This window comes from Chiloscyllium punctatum, chromosome 5, assembly GCF_047496795.1.
Source record: "Chiloscyllium punctatum isolate Juve2018m chromosome 5, sChiPun1.3, whole genome shotgun sequence".
Lineage (NCBI taxonomy): Eukaryota > Metazoa > Chordata > Chondrichthyes > Orectolobiformes > Hemiscylliidae > Chiloscyllium > Chiloscyllium punctatum.
In genome coordinates, this window is record NC_092743.1 from 52,433,001 (window position 1) to 52,450,525 (window position 17,525).

At 38.9% G+C, this 17,525-nt stretch overlaps 1 protein-coding gene across 4 annotated transcripts; it reads left to right on the forward strand.

The window, feature by feature from the left end:
- Nucleotides 1-1,055: 1,055 nt before the first annotated feature.
- Nucleotides 1,056-13,871, forward strand: LOC140477083 (ribosomal biogenesis factor-like). Of its 4 annotated transcripts, none has more exons than XM_072570317.1 (4): nt 1,056-1,187; nt 4,003-4,128; nt 11,363-11,479; nt 12,512-13,871. In XM_072570317.1, exons 2-4 carry the CDS (start codon nt 4,015-4,017, stop codon nt 12,578-12,580), a joined length of 300 nt encoding a protein of 99 aa, XP_072426418.1. In that variant the 5' UTR covers nt 1,056-1,187; nt 4,003-4,014; the 3' UTR covers nt 12,581-13,871. The 4 variants fall into 4 exon arrangements, with proteins under 4 accessions (XP_072426418.1, XP_072426416.1, XP_072426417.1 ...); XM_072570315.1 differs by having other exon boundaries at nt 1,118-1,287; XM_072570316.1 differs by having other exon boundaries at nt 1,123-1,290.
- The last annotated feature ends 3,654 nt before the right edge of the window (nt 13,872-17,525 follow it).

Below are 17,525 nucleotides of genomic sequence, written 5' to 3' on the forward strand. Positions count from 1 at the left end.
TGTGTGATTTCTAACTTTGTCGATCCCAGTCCAACACCAGCACGTCCAAATCATATTAAAGCAGTCCACTTGTTTGGCAACCCCTCCATCTGAAACATCACCTTCCTCTACTGTGTGTACCATTTACAAAATGTACAGTAACAGTACCTTCTAAATCCGCAGCCTCTACCCCGAGTAAGAAAGGTCAGCAGGCAGATGGGAACACCACCACCTGTGAGTTCCCCTCCAAATCACATTTCCCAACTTAAAAATAGATTACCTTTCTTTTATTATTGTTAGTCACAATTTTAGAAATCTACACTTAACAACACTGTAGAAGTGTCTTCACCGCATTGAATGCAGAGATAAAGACAGAAAGAAAATAAATTAGCATTAGCATCGTTTATGACCTCCCAAAGCATTTCCGAATTAGTGAACTAGTTTTAAAATGTTAGGTAGGGAAACATTGCAGCCACAAGGTTTCAGAAATAGCAATTTGAAAAAAACCCACCAGATAAATTGCTTTGGTGTTCAAATAGATCTATGGGATCTTGTCAGCGAACAGATGGTAGGGGACACAGATTAATGCTTTCATGCAAACATGGCACCCCACCTCTATTTTGTGATCTGTTCTTGTTGGTCAACACAATGCTGTTTGTGTGCAAACTGGCTGCTTTTGCGACAACAGTTTCCAAAGTTATTAGCTATAAAATGCCTGGAGGTTGTGAACGGTGCTACAGGAATGAAAGTCTCTCATTCAATGACAAGACGCAACTTGTCAGCGTCTGTCCGACAGATAACAATAGAGGCTAACATTTCTAACATTATAAAAGGAAAACCCTGCGGATGCTGGAAATGTGAAACACCAAGAGAGCTGCAGAAACCCAGCAGGACTGACAGAATCTGTGAAGAGAGGAACGGAGTTAATGTTTCCATCTATTGCGGCTCCTCTTCAGAACTGTATGTATGTGCACAGACTTGAATGCGATAAGTCACTAATTCTGGAACACAATCAAGTTAGAGCAATAACAACCTCCGTCTTCTCGCACACCGACATTCTCGTCTCTGCTTCATTATAAAACAGGCAGTGTATCGGGCAGCCTCCCTCTGGGGGTCTTTCCGAAGTGAGTGGCGCGCTGTTTGTGACGTTGCTGTGTCCTGGAGCACGTGGTAGTGTTGGCCAGGAGTTCCCTCAATTCCACTTGGGGGTAGGTTCCAACATTACAGTCTATGTACAAAAGGAAAGGGGAGATCCCTCCACTGGGCCGGGTGGACCTACTGTTGGAATAACTTATCGGGTTTATCAAGGTGGTGCGTTTTCATTTGATAAACTGTAAAATTCTATTTTATATCAAGAATTAGTTGAGCATGTAATAGAGGGGGGTATTTCTGCTATATATTTTGTAGTGTTTTAAATTTTACCACTTAATCATTTTTCACTTGTCAGCCATGGCTCAGTTGATGTTACACTTGCCTCTCACAGTCAGAGGATTGTGGGTTCAATCCATTGTAGGACTTCAACAAAACAAACAGACTGGACGACGGTGCGATACTGCGAGAGTGCTGCACTGTCTGAAGTGTTGCCTTTCAGGTGAAGTATTAACTTGAGAAAGATGCTGCCCTCTGAATTGATTGGGTACCTTGACTTTGTTTTAACCTCTTAGTCAACATAAGGTTACCTAGATGTCATCACAACACTGGGAGTTTGTATTGTGCAAATTGGCTACTGAATTTCCAACATTCCAACCATAACTAGTACTCAGAAGTATGTGATTAACATAACAGTACATTCCAACTTACTACAAATGGACTTAGAATTTTCTGATTTTTCAATTATTTGTGCAGCTTGTATATTCCTTTCACCTGTTATGCCCTGGTGCCCATTTCCTTGCCATGTTAATTTACATGTCCTGAACAGTACCTGCAAACCACCATATAACTGTATTGGTCCTGCATCCATTAACTTGTAATTTTGTCCACTTCCCTGGAACCTGTTGGAAAGTCCCAGAAATCAAAAACTCTTCCTCCTGCACAATTTCTCCTGCCATGTATTCACCTGTTCTTGTAATTTTATTTCTGTATTTGGTAATGCATGACACTGGGAGTGATCCATTAATCGTGGCTTCTAAGATCTAGCTAGTTCATTTGTAAATCTCTAGAATCTGTTTGACGGATCTCTTTCCCATTTCAACCCAAGTTATTGGTACAGTTGAGCTGTCTAAATGGACTGATCAGTGGCCCCTGTCAGAATGCTGTGGAACTGCTAGGTCTTAGCCTGCTGGACACACTTTCCTCATTCCTGAAGAAGGGCGTTTGCCTGAAACGTCGATTCTCCTGTTCCTTGGATGCTGCCTGACCTACTGCGCTTTTCCAGCAACACATTTTCAGCTCTGATCTCCAGCATCTGCAGTCCTCACTTTCTCCTCGAACTGCTAGGTGACATCAGCATAGAGAGATAACGTACCAATTTGTGTTCTAACCTGTGACACAAGGTGTCTGACTGTTTCCCTAACTTTAGAATCCCCCATCACTGTTGCATGCCCATTTTTTTTTTTTTGCCTGCCATCTCTGTACAACTAAGTCAGGGTGGGGTCCAAGAACTGGGCTCTGGATTGAACTCCCCAGGTGAACCATTCCACAGGCTAGTATTCAGAATTAAATACCAGTTGGAAAGTGAAATGCATTCATGAGATTCTTGCAATTCTTGTGCTACCTGCTTCATCTTATTTGATAGCTTAGCATGCATTTCTTCCTCTTCTGCGGTGGCTACACAGAAATGCACTATCCATGTAAGCCCTGCAATCTACCACAATAGTGCCAGCTACTTCTCTGTCTACACTGAGGCTAATATTTGCTCCAGCTCATGACAGTTTCTGCACATGTGGTTGTCTAGGAGGTGAGAATTGTTGTGGAGTTCCCACTTGAAACAAAATGTGTATTTGGTGGTACTGAGCTGTCCTGCCTTTCCTCTATGCATTGGACTATTAATTGATTTTAATAAGAAGAAAAAAGACATTTTTAACAAAATAGTTTCATGGGATATTTAGTCACTGGCTAGGCCAGCATATATTGTCTCTTCCCAGTTGCCTGAAGAAGGTGATGGTGAATTGTATTTTTGAATTGTTGCAGTGCTTAGGGCATAGAGCTATTGACAGAACAGTTAGGAAGAGTTTGTGCTGTGATGTTATTTCACCTTATCTCCAGGTCAGCGCTGGGTCTTGTGTTCACTTTATTATCTCTCTGTAACTGAGTCAGGTAAATGTTTCAAAATTTTAATGGTCCTGTATTGAGATTCTGGTGCTAATTACTATTTATTCAATAGTTTATAATTTATAGCCTAAATTCCTTGGTTCTGATCAGCAATCCAGCTGTTAATTTATTTTGAAAAATTATTACTTGTATATCAAAGGATTAGGCTTTATTGTTGCTCGGTTCTAGAGAGGTGAACAGATCTGGCTGAGACACTGCACTTACATCAAAGTCCAGTCCTTTTGGAATGTTGGCAATATAGTTAGCAAAACCTGAGCAATAGGGTTCAACACTAATTCACCACTGCAGTTTGCTGAAATAGATCTGTCATCAGGGACTGAAATTCTGCCCGTCTGTCTTCAGTGAAATCTGCAGGCAAATTGCACACCAGTCAGTTGGTTCTGTTTGGACGATCAGTGGAAATCAACCGGTGAAGTGCTAGATTTCCAAGCATTTCACAGCCATGAAACCTTATCTCAGCTATCGTGATGGGTAGAATTAGCACAATGTATTAGAATAAAGAGATATTCTGCCTCTCTGAATTTCTTAGGTTGGTTTGGGACATTTTCTGAACACAAATGAGGATAGATTGATTAGTTGACACAAGTAGCAGAAAAGAGGGAAGTAACTGTGTCAGTCTTTATTAAGTGAGGAGGAGTAGGAAGAAATGCCTAGAATTCCATCAAGATTGGACACCAGTAAGTTTTATGGTCCATAAGCACATATAAACAGTATTGAATTGATCTTGTGATTGTTTGTTTGTTTACCTTCCAGTAACCTATCAAAATGGCAAAGAACAAATCAAAGGCACAGAAACATAAAGATGTCTTCAAAGTTGCCAAAAGCAAAAATCTCAAGGTCAAAAGTAAAACCAAACCTGTAACTACAAGTCTCAAGAAGGTTAGTGAATACTTCACTATTGTGCGAGAACTTACTTCGAACCTGTACATTTTAAAATTTCTGTCACTTGGGAACCACAAGGGTGTGATGTATGTCTTTATGCCATTGGCTTTCTTTAGTTGATTTGCTACCTTAAATTTTTGTTTTTGTAGCATGTATATTATTGGGTTTCTGATACTACCTTTCAGAAATTAGGATGATCCTGTTGAGTGTCAGATATTAATATCTCATTTGGGTATCTAACAGTGCAGGTCTGTATCTCTGGGAGCGTGTTGATATTTGTTACGGGTGTTTGAAATAAAACTACTTTTCTAAATCTGGCTACTTGTCTGAATAGTCTGGCAGGCACTTTTGAATGATTTTGCTTAATTGAAGGTTACAAATTGCAGTCTATCTGTTCCCTCAGGTCTGGAGTGATTGTCTTTTTATCAGACTATGCTTTGGGAACTAATCTCCTCTGGTGATAAGAGGAGATCTTTAGTACAATAAAGTGACTAGAGTTCATCATTGTATAAGGAAGGCAACTGAGATGGTCTTCAGTGAAACCATGCAGTTAATTTCCTCATCGATAGAATCAGCGACTCAGACTATCAGGGCTGCTATAGATGCAAGAAGCAATTGACAAGTTGCATGTCACACTGAAAGCCTCATTCAGGAACCCACACAATTAAAGGTAAAGGTTTTTATTAACTGAACGAGTAGCTAATAAGAATGTGATGCTGACCAGTTTCTCATCTCAACCCTTCTGGAAACGCTGAGAGCTGTGTCATACACCACTGCACTTGACCAGTCCTAATGGAATCAGGATGATTAATTGATCATGGCTATCCTTTGAAGTTAGAACTTCTGTTTATGCCTCCAGACAGACCCCGCAAAGCAGCCAATATCTCAAAACTCCAGTACCTACAAGAATTATAGAGCAGGCATTGAGTTCTCACTTCAAGCACCTTTGAATCTAGTGAAGGCCTGCAATTTAATTCATCAACTATCCAGATTCACTGTCGCTGGGAGAGATCTATGAAGCTCTAGTGATTTGATAAGTTGCAGTCCCCGAGGAGCAAGCTGTTCACTGCAACAACGGAGTGCTAGACATATGACCCCTTAATGCTGGCATTGGAGATAAATCTTCAGAAAGCTGTCTCATTGCCATCCTCTGAAGACCAGAGTGACATCTGCAGTCACACTTTGCACCCCTTGTTGCTGAGCACAGATTCAAAAGGGCCACTAGTTTATCTAGTCTCGGGTGAAAAAGACCATCAAAGTTGTGAAAGCCTTGGGAAAATGTCCTGATAGAAGCACTGCTTCTTTCCACTTAGATGTTTTATTTTCAGACTTACCAGTTTTTCAGGAACCTCTTGGGCTGGCACGTTTTGAAAGAGAATCTTGGGTAGTTTGGGAAAAGGTCTCCTGCATTGTGTTGCAGGTGTGTCTTAATAAGCAGCTAAGTAACCATTTCAAGGAGAAAACATAGAAAATTATGCTGCTGGATTAGATGGCATTGATGAAAGATAATTGTGGAAAAGTTGAAGCAAATGGCCTGTTACTATATTTTATCTACTGTAGTTTGTTGATTTAAAAAAAATACTGTAGGATATAATTTGTGGTACATTTTTTCATAATTCTTTCCAGTATTCTGATCTTAAAGTGGGATATTAAAGTGAAATAGAACATAGAACAATACAGCGCAGAACAGGCCCTTTGGCCCTCGATGTTGCGCCGACCTATGAACTAATCTAAGCCCATCCCCTGCACTGTCCCATCATCATCCATGTGCTAATCAAAGGACTGTTTAAATACCTCTAATATGGCTGAGTTAACTACATTGGGAAGGGCATGGAATGCACTACCTGCCACTCTGAGTAAAGAACCTTCCTCTGACATCTGTCTTAAATCCATCACCCCTCAATTTGTAGCTATGCCCCCTCCTACAAGCCAATGCCATAATTCAAGGAAAAAGACTTTCACCCTACCTAATCTTCTGATCACCTTGTATGTCTCTATCAAATCGCTTCTTCGCGGCCTTTTTCTCTAATAAGAACAAACCCAAGTCTCTGAGCCTTTCCGTATAAGACCTTCACTCCAGACCAGGCAACGTCCTGGTAAATCCTCTGCACCTTTTCCAATGCTTCCACATTCTTCCTATAACTGAGTGACCAGAACTGTACACCATATTCCACGTGGCTGCATTTTGTATAGTTGCAACATGACCTATGGCTCTGAGGCTCAATTCCTCTACCAACAAAACCTGACACACCATATGTCTTCTTAACAGCACTATATCAACCTTGGTGGCAACTTTCAGGGCTCAATGTACATGAATTCCAAGATCCCTCTGCGCACCCACACTACCAATAATTTTTTCATTGACCCAGTACTCTTCAAAGGGGAATGACTGTGTTCCAAAATAAACTCAACGTTTATTATGAAAAGCACATTCAAATTGATGACAATCTTTTGTTTTGGGAATCACTTCAATAAAATCACTGAAAAGAAGTAGCTCCCTGAACCATGGAATGGAACCATTTCATTGGAAGCTGAAACCTTGTGTCAACACAGCAAATGATCCAGAGCAGCTAGTGCTTCTGGAAAATTAATTATCGGTTAATAATGTAACAATCATAACAACAAAATGGATAAATTATTAGACCAGAAAGGAAAAGAGAAATATAACCTAGTAGCCATAATAGAGACATGATTTCATGGAAACCAAGGCTTGGAAATCAAAGGATGTTTGACCTTTCAAAAAAGGCTGGGAACTAAAACAAGTTGGTGGGGTAGCTGTATTAATTAAGGATGACATTAATACAATAGAATTGTAGAGTTCCTACAAGTATGGAAGCAGGCTATTTAGCCCATCAAGTCCACACTGACCCTCCAAAGAGTATCCCACCCAGAGCACCACACTCTCCCTCTAATGCTGCATTTCTCATGGCTAATCCACCTAGCATGTACATCCCTGGATACTATGGCATTTTAACATGGCCAATCCACCTAACCTGCACAACTTTGGATTGCGGGAGGAAACCAGAAAAAAACCCACGCAGACACTGAGAATGTGCAAACTCCACACAGGCAGTCGCCAGAGGCTAGTATCAAACCTGGTCCCTGGTGCTGTGTGGCAGCAGTGCTAACCACTATGCCACGTGCAGTCCCAATGAGAGAGAACTTTGGCTCACTACAATTTGGTTTGAGATAAGCAATTGGAAAGATGAGAGGTCACTAACAGATCCCCTGGATGCACACTGAACAATAATAAATCAGCCATGCTCTTATGACAGGGCAGGCTTGCTACTCTCGCTCCCAGGTCCTGTGTTCCTCGTTAGGCATATCTAGATAATTGAATGTTTGCAGTTAGATTGGTGGGATTGGATTCAAACCCAAATCTTGGGTAGTTTTGATCAGCTTATAATTAGAAGATTCAACATGATTGCATGTAAAAGATGTTTCAACATTGGTGCTGCCTGAGGTTTTGTAAAGGAACGATTTCAAATGGTAGTCGCATTTTAAAGATCGAGGAAAGCATGAAGGAAGAGCCAGTTCTGTGCAGAATTGGAATTTGAGTTCTTGAGAAGAACCACCAGAATGGCTGACCTACCAGGACAGGATTGGAATGTGTAAAACCAGCCTAATCTGCATTTTATAAAGATATGGATGAGTTTAAAAATTTATCTATGGCATGTGAATATCTTTGGATGGGCCAGCAATTCTTGGTCATCCTTCTTGGTGGTGAATTGCTGCAGTTTGTTGAGTGTAGGTTGACCCACAATGCTGTTTGGATGGAAGTTACTGTTTAAAATTCAAAGATTGCCCATTGAAAACTGAGATTAGGCAATCTTTTTCTTTCCAAGATTTAAGAGTCTTTGGAATTCCCTTCCTGAAAAGATGGTGGAATCATAGTCCTTGTATATTTTTAAGATGGATAGTGGTGCAGAGGCGAATAATTTCTTGTTAAGGGATTATCGGGAAAGTGGGCATGCTGATTTGAGGTTACCATCAGATCAACTTGATCTAAATGGGGGAGCAGGCAGGAGGGACTGAGTGATCTACTCTTGTTCGTTGTTCATAAAGTTAAGATTGGAACCAATTCAGTACAAAGGAGAAGAGAAGTAAGAGGATTGTATGGTGGTCAATTTTTGGGCATGGAGGAGAATTGCAAAACACAGTTAATGGAGGCATATTTGATTTTTAAGTTTCAGTAGGGCTATTGAGTACTGTTTGATATCAGAAACTTCATTAAAGGTAGTATGCTTTCCTTTATTGATTAGTGGATTGAGTATAGGAAGTTGGAAAGCTGTAAAGGACATCGGTTAGGCCACATTTGGAGTACTGTGTGCAGTTCTGGTCTCCCTCCTATAGGAAGGCTGTTGTGAAATTTGAAAGGGTTCAGAAGATATTTACAAGGATGTAGCCAGGGTTGGAAGGTTTGAGTCATAGGGAGCGGCTAAATCAGCTGAGCTGTTTTCCCTGGAGCGTTGGAGGCTGAGGGCTGACCTTATCGAGATTTATAAAATCATGAGGGGCATGGATAGGGTGAATAGACAAGGTCTTTTACCTGGGGTAGAGGAGTCCAGAACCAGAGGACATAGATTTATGGTGAGAGGGCGGCACGGTGGCACAGTGGTAAGCACTGCTGCCTCACAGCGCCAGAGACCCGGGTTCAATTCCCGCCTCAGGCGACTCTCTGTGTGGAGTTTGCACATTCTCCCCGTGTCTGCGTGGGTTTCCTCCGGGTGCTCCGGTTTCCTCCCACACTCCAAAGATGTGCAGGTCAGGTGAATTGGCCAAGCTAAATTGCCCGTAGTGTTAGGTAAGGGGTAGATGTAGATGTAGGGGTATGGGTGGGTTGCGCTTCGGCGGGGCGGTGTGGACTTGTTGGGCCGAAGGGCCTGTTTCCACACTGTAAGTAATCTAATTTTAAAAAATCTAATCTAATTTAAAAGAGACTTAAGGGGCAGCGTTTTCATGGAGAGGGTGGTGTGAGCATGGAATGAGCTGCCAGAGGAAGTGGTGGAAGCTGGTACAATTACAACATTTAACAGGCATCTGGATGGATATGAATAGGAAGAGATTAGAGGGATATGGGCCAAGTGCTGGCAAATGGGACTAGATTAATTTAGAATATCTAGTCAACATGGACAAGTTTGACTGAGGGGACTGATTCTATGCTGTACATATCTATGATTCTCTTTCAGCATATTAGCTATTTATTTAGTATGTTTTCTGCAACTACAACTTCTCCTTTAATGATGGATTTCAGCTCTGTTCTCAGTTTGCAGTCTCTCTAAATAAGGATATTTCGAACACCATACAATCTTTCCCATTAGTCAAATCAAATGAAGTGACCAAGGTTATTGTACCATAATTCCAAGTTTGATGTCTTTGTTTTTGATCACTGATGTTCTTAAGTGGAGGTATGAAGTTGTGTTTTCCTGCCTGCTTTCTGTTAATTATGTCTATTCCTCACACCGCTTTCTTCTGAACTCCAATATGATTTTAAAATGACTTCACTTAGATGGGTGAACCAGTTGCAAGCCGTTTTTATTGTGGGCTCTTTGCATTGTTGGTCTTTGTCTGCTAATCGGTGATCCTGTTGGGCTAAATGTTGATCATAATATGGTATTTACTGCATTGATTCCTTTGTGAATGTATTTCCTCTTTGATATGCTTTATTAGTGGGTGGCACAGTGGCTCAGTGGTTAGCACTGCTGCCTCACGGTGCCAGGCACCCAGGTTCAGTACCTGCCTTGGGTGACTGTGCAAACCCCACACAGACATTCTCTGTGTCTGCATGGGCACCCTCCAGGTGCTCCGGTTTCCTCCCACAATCCAAAGATGTGCAGGTTAGGTGAATTGGCCTTGCTAAATTGCCCATTGTGTTAGATGTATTAGTCCGGGGTAAATATGGGGAATGGGTCTGGGTGGGTTACTCTTCGGAGAGTCGGTGTGGACTTGTTGGGCCGAAGGGCCTGTTTCCGTACTGTAGAGAATCTAATCTAATCTGCGCCTTTATAGCTGACTGTTGATTTTACATTTTTATATTTAACATTTCAAAAATAATATTTCCTCATTTCCAGACATGAAAGTGATGCAATCTAAAAAGTATTTGTTCAATTTAAAATATATATTTGTGTTGTCTTCTGTGCATGTGCCTGTTTGCTTGACTGGTTTGGTCACAGAAGTAGCCTTTGACACATTTGGCACGCTGTCTGGTTATGAGATTAAAACTTCTGCTTCCACTATCATTTCTGTTTTGGAAGCTCTTCAAAGCAGAAGAGCCAACACACAAGCAGCCACTGAGAGATTTGGCCATCGAGGCAGATAGGATATGTTCACAGTTTCTGAAGCACAACCCATCTTTAACAGTTGCAGTCATTATAGAGTAGCTGTCGACAGGGTTATATCCACAATAGCTCAAGAATAGCCTGCATTGTGCTAGAATTTGGTGACTGTTCATCCCTTTTTCTTTCTTTTTGACACTGAGTGACCCAAACCAGTGACCTCATAATGCAAATGTTAGTGATTTGAATTGTCCTTTCTTGCAGTCATCCGCACACTGCATACTAATCCTGCATTTCATATTAATGCTTTTTAATGTCATTCAGGCACTTGATATTAGCAAATAGAATGGGCATTGTGAGAACGTGGGAATCAGACTAATGGTATACTTGCTAGACTTGATGATTTCCAAGCAATGTTAATACAGTATTGTTCAAACCTCTGCTGTCCTCGCAGATTATCTTTCTGAATGAATAAGAACAATTTGGTTCATTTTTTTAATCCAGTGCTTCTGTTTAGTTATTTTAAATACACTATTTGTGAATTTGCTTGCTTGACTTTCATTGGAAAATGCTTCCTTTTTTTTATATGCTTAACTATTATATCAACATAAATTTCAAGCAATTTTTAAACTGATAAATGGGAGGGGGAGGGTGCGAGAAATACATTCTTTTATTCCAGAAGTTGAACTTTCCAGTACTTTTAAAAATCAATTTAATAAGCTTTGAAGAAACCCAACCAGGGTTGTCAGCTTAAATTTACCAAAATATGAGTGATATGAGTAAGACTGCCAGCATTGCTTTGAAATGCTTCACCACAGGTGACTATGAAAGTCACCAGCTTTGCATTTTTAAAAATCTGATGTGTGCATCGATCATATAATGAAATTACTGCTCAGGCAGTGTAGGAGTAGCTCACTGCCTACAAGGAGTTAAACTTTATATTTTCTTCTGAACAGATTAACATTGTGAATAATGAAAAGGTCTGTAAAGTCAATAAAGCTTTTTCAGAAGTGCGAAAAGAGATCCAGAACCTATCCAAAGACACTTCAACATCTTCAAAGAAACCACTGCAGGTAACTGATTATTTTATCCTAAACAAGTCTTGAAAACTTTTAGGAGATTATGGATACCCCTGCAACTAATTTATAGTCTGGCTGAGTTTATGGTTTGATTTATTTGTAAGATTTATCTGGTTTCATGTCCTGACAGTTTTCAAGTAAAGCAAGAAGCTCCCCCCAGTGAATTGGGTTAAATCAGTTCCTGTGAAGTTCAGCCCTGCAAACGTTTTCAGTTCTGTTTGTTACAATTTAGGTGCTTCTCTGATGTGGCATTGGCAGCTTGTCTTGTACGAGTGCCTCCATGCAGACTATCGAACGGGGGCACTTTCTTTCTCCATCTTTTCTCTTTTTAAAGGCATTGGGTCCTTACTGTGATATGTTTTAACAACTTTGTTATTGTACAACTGTACACGAATTATCATGTGTAGACCTATAAAGTGAGCATTGCAATATAGGTGAACATTTGGCTAAACCTCATCCCAACTCTGTCTTTGTTTGAGATTTTCACATTTCCACCTTTCAGCAAGTGTCATTGATGAATGGAGACACTCTGTGACTCGGGGTTTCCTGACATTTATTGTAGCTACAAAGACCGCTAACTCAGGACAGATGGGAATCAAACATTGGACCTTGCTGTTTAATGCAGTTTAGCTACTCGTATGTCGTATTTGCCAGACAAAGCAGCAGACTGCTGTACTATTTTTTTAACTGCTGCTTCCAGGACCAGTAGTTTTACCAGCAAAAACAGCAGGTCTGGCAACATCTGTGGGTAGAAAGCAAAACAACATTTTGAGTTTGGTGACTCTTAAGAACTCTGATTTTTCTATTCTGTTTTTATGTCAGCTCTCCATGTGCAGTTCTTTGCTTTGGTTTTAAAAGCATGCAGCTACATGGGATGTAATCTTAAAAGGTCTTAAATCATAATGTAGCACGCAAGTAATGACTATATTGGGGATTTGGTATCAATATGCATTTACAACTAAATAGATATTGACTGTAATATGTTGCAACCCTAGTAATTTAAAGTCCTATTTTGCTTTATTTCAGATACCCAGGTCGCCACCTGCTGAAGTGCTGAATATGGATGCTACCACTGAATCGTTTTCTCAATTATGAAGTTCAAAGATTACTTTAGCTGGACTTGTACATCAGAAAAAGTGTATAGTGGACAATGCCTTTTGGGTTGAAGTTAGAGAATTTTAACCCTATAAGTCAATGCCACACACACTGTCAAAAATAATTAGTCAGTTTTCTTTGGTATAAAAATTGATGAGGTTCTTCATTCTTTTTTTAAACAAACTAGAGACATTCAATAAAATACATTTATCTTTCTCTAGAAAAGAAACCAATTTGGAGATCATTCACAAGAATGCTTTTAGCAGATATTTAGGAAATTAACTTCAGTTGTAAATGTGATTTTTAAAAAAAAATTACATTGCATATTTGTTTGAATAGTAATGGTGAAAATGAGGAGAATTTGAATACTCTTAAAGTATGAAAAATTAAATCTAACTTACTTTATTATAGCTCCAACAGTGAGTTGCTTTGTCTATACAATAATCCAGTTGGTTTTAGCATCTATTTTATACTCGAAGGCAGTAATTAATTATTTTCTCTTGTATTTGTCACCCTTCACGTAGAACTGCTCAAATGGTGGAAGTAAACAAAATACAGTAAGACTACTTTAAAAAAAGAGGCCATTCTAAGTAAGTGTAGTCAGAAGTTGAAATGATAAGACACTAGTAAATTTTTCAGGCTTACTAATTATGACTTCTCAATAGGGGCATGTATGGCTAGAATGTTCTGAGCTGCCCCCTTTCTGGCTGCTGTGCCGTCAAGAGTACTGTACACCCTTTTGTTTCTGAAGTGCAAGCAACTCCAAGAATTTTTTCGTCTTGTGGCTAAGCAGATCAGGAAGTCTTGTAATAAGAGAAGCGGTTAAAGTGTCTTAAAATTATTTCCATATAATGGCACAGTTCATACTTGAACTATACTTGAACCAAGAGGTTAATCAAGGAGGAATACAAGTTGAACCGAAACCATTGCAGGTACAGCCAGGCAAAGAACAGAGACTTGGAGTATTGGTACTGCTAGAATAGTCATAACAGTTAATGAATGCAATTTAGTTTGCAGTTTCACACAGGATATGTGCAACAACCATAGTAGAACTGTAGTCATATATGTTACTATCGTATGCAGTCTGTGTGCACTCTGCAGCCTTTTCTATTGATCTGCACAGTCCAGAAATGAACAGGAATCATTCATGACTATGATTGTCTCCTTGTATGATCCTTAACAACTTGCCTTTAGTTTCTGTTCTTTGACTGAGGCATCATCTTAGGATACTTGAAGCTATGTTGCAATTTATCACACAATTAAACCCATATTGGTTGTTTGAGTTCTTTTAGTGATGTGTTAAAGTTTGCTTCCTGCCAATTAATCTCTGAGGCATTTAAATTATTAGAAGAACCACTCTAGACCTTTTGGCCTTGAACTTGCTCCACCATTCAATAAAATAATGAATGATCTAGTTATGGCCTCAACTCCACTTTCCCCCTCTCCCTTCCGTAGCTGTTGACTTCCTTGTTGAGTAAAACGAGGCTGTAACTCCCCCTTGAGTAAGATCAGTGAGCCACTCTTCACTGCTGTCTGTGGAAGAGAACTTTACCTGTGAGATGGCTAATAGTTAAACAGTGTCTGTTATATTGTTCTTTTTTACCTCCGTCCACTTTTTTTTTCTTAACTGTCTGTGTTTTTCATTTTCCACCTGATTGAGACTAGATAAATGCAATACCCAATATACTTTCTTCTCAGTCTTTGCACTGTTAATTTCACAATCCTGTGATCTGAATGGGTAAGATGATACGTCGTGATTTGCCCAGCTAATTTAGCTTTGTATGCCTAGTTCCTTCGACGTAATGTTATCAGTTTGCACATCAGCAATGTTTTGATGCAAAATAGAATGATGGATGGGCATGAGCACTTCTAATGAACACCAGATGCCATTCATTCATCTGTGTTATAGAAAATTATGGATCATTATAAAAGAGATCTAAGGGACAACTCTTTCACGCAGATGGTGCTGCATGTATGGAATGAGCTGCCAGAGGAAGTGAGGTTGGTACAATTACAGCATTAAAAGGTATCTGGATGGATATGTGAATAGGAAGGATTTAGAGGGATATGGGCCAAGTGCTGGCAAATGGGATTATATTAGGTTAGGATATCTGGTCGGCATGGAAGATTTGGACCGATTGGAAGATTTTTTTCCATGCTGTACATCTCTATGTCCATTCTAACTTTGCATTTAACACTCAATGAACAACAGTACATTGTATAATTAGTTTTGACATCAAGAACTTTCTGTAATATTTTGACAAATGAGAAAATTGAAATGTTCATTTAGGATAGTGGAACAAAACTGTTCACTGTCTCAATCTGTCTAATAGGTATGGTAATAACATATATTGAAAAATAAGACCTCTGTCAAGGAATCAAGGTGCATAGTTGGTCCATGCTGTTCCAACTTGTGGCAGAGCTTTCTATCATACTCCTGGACTCTGGAATTCACTTTGTAAATCTCTGCCCTTTGAAGGAACTTTGAAAGATTTGGAGATTACAAAGTGAAATTCAAAAGAATTAAGGGTCTTCAAGACCGGAATATGGAGTTGAGATCAGTTGTTAGTTTATTGAATGGTGGAGTAGGTTTAAGGTGCCACTCTACCTACTCTTGCTCCTAATTATTTTGTTTGTGTGCATACGCTAATTGATTCATGCCACTGGAACATTTCTAGAATTGGGAAGTGACAAGTGTAATTGGTGACTTCACCAACAACTGAGCTGATTGGTGACTTCATTTTGATCTAGTTTTTTTCAATGACATTAATCCAGAGTTTCTATATCCTGGGTTCTGAATACTGAGGGGGAAAAAGCCTTTGTCACCACTTTAAGGCAATAGATAAATACCTCCAGAAAGGACAGTAATCCCCGAAGACATGGGAAACATTATATCAAAATAAAGGATTTACAAATACATAAAACTAATTGAAGAATGACAAGAAAATTAAGAACTGTGGAAAAAGTGTATCTGTTTTACTTAAAATCAACCTTTATTTGGACAGTGTTAAAGTTATGAAATTATATTATTAATTATGTGACTGCTGTAAAGTTAACTTAGTCTCGTGTGAAAGTTAAAATTGTAGGCTAGCAACCAAGGCTGTAAGTGTGAAGATTAAGCTGTATCTCTTTTTGTTCTGGATGTTTTAGATTTGATATCTTGAGTGTCTAAAGTTTGGCTCTTCAATAATACCATTTTCATTGTAGCCTAATCTTCATAATATGCTTCTCTGGAATTTAGAAGAATCAAATCTAGATAGTCAAGATGATAAAAGGTGTGGATGCTACCTCTTGTAGGGCATTCTAGGATGAGAGGCCATAGTCTTAGGATAAATGGTAGCAAATTTAAAACAGAATTGAGGAGAAATTAGTACTCAAAGGGTTGTAAAGCTGTGGAATTTGCCACCCTAAAGTGTGGTAGATGCTGGGGCAGTGAGTAAATTTAAGGAGGAGTTAATTTTTTAAATTGGTAATGGATTGAAAGGATATGTAGAGAAGGCAGGAAAATGGGGGTGAGGAGCATATCAGCCAAGATTGAATGGCAGCACAGACTCGATGGGCAGAAAGGCCTAATTCTGCTCCTATAACATATGAACTGGTTAAGATTTAGACATGTTTGAAGGTTTTGTTTTGCTGGCTCTGCATACAGTAGTACCAGGAACAAGAAGCCAAAGAAGACCAACCAGTATTATAAAAATATTAAGGTGTGTCATAGAAAGTAATACACATGATTTCAGCGTTATACTAATTCTGCACCAACAGAAGCAGAGGAAATTATTTTGACACCATTTGCTGCTGTTCAGCTTATAAGAATGTATCTGTGGTGAATATGTTAACTTGAAAAGGAGGGGAGGATATTAAAATACTGTAAAAGGGAGTATTTCCATCTGTTCAGAACCATGTATCATTTAGTAATGCTTTTAAAACTTCAAACAAGATAATGCTATCACTATATAATGTGTTAAGTATAGCATTTAAAACCACACCCCTGAAATGCAAAACAAACTATTTAGTGTTCTATGTATGTAACAATTCTTAACAATTTAGAGAAATTAGAACTTTATTTGTAAACTTATTTTAGATTTATATCTGCATTTGAAGATGCAGTTGATGAAAAAGCACATTTGTAATGTTATAAATTAGTTTGATTAATTTCTAACCATTTTAATATCCAAAACTGTTCATGATCTTTTTAATTGACTAATTAATTGGATCTTCCCTATTCAGGCCTTATTTCCAAATATTCTAACTAGGTGTTAGGTTCAAGTTTCTTTTAGATGGATGATTCTTCTGATGGCCAAATCTAAAACTAGGTAGTCTTAAAAGTAAGAGGTTGCCTTTTTAAGACCGAACAAATGCGTTTTTCTTTGTTCTGAGGGTTGCAAGTTTTTGGAATGTTTACTCAAAAGGTAATGGAAGCAGAATCTTTGAATGCTTTTATGGGCAGAGACGGATAGATCCTTGGTAAGGAAAGGTGGAAATTTTTTTTTTTAATAGATATTTTTATTAGAAATTTAACATTTTTTACAAGTTTACAAAATAAACAAAACTCTCAAGTACAAACATTGATATACAATTAAATCTTAAATATATAATAACCAAAATTTAACACAAGGAAAATACCGAGAAAAATAGACAAAACTCAACTCACTACTAATCTAACCTACAACTAACCAGAGTGTATATTTAAGTCTCTTACATTTTTCAAATAAGAGAAAGAGAAAAAAAAGACAGCGGATAACATAGAAATTGGGTAGTGAGATACATGTTCGGAATGTGTTAACATCAAATGTAACAAAACCCATATTCATGCGGGATTCCTCCCCCAAGGGGCCCCGGACCAGCCAGGTTCGTAATCTCGATTAAATAAAAGCCCTTGTTAGGATAGCTGAAATATCTGTATTCATATAATTCAAGAAGGGCTGCCATATTTTATAAAATAATT

Bases quoted from the DNA above. Each gene is read 5' to 3' on its own strand.
- LOC140477083 (XM_072570317.1), top strand. From the start codon at position 4,015: ATGGCAAAGAACAAATCAAAGGCACAGAAACATAAAGATGTCTTCAAA. The intron at 4,129-11,362 runs GTTAGTGAATAC...TCTTCTGAACAG, and splicing joins TAACTACAAGTCTCAAGAAG to ATTAACATTGTGAATAATGA. The intron at 11,480-12,511 runs GTAACTGATTAT...GCTTTATTTCAG, and splicing joins CTTCAAAGAAACCACTGCAG to ATACCCAGGTCGCCACCTGC.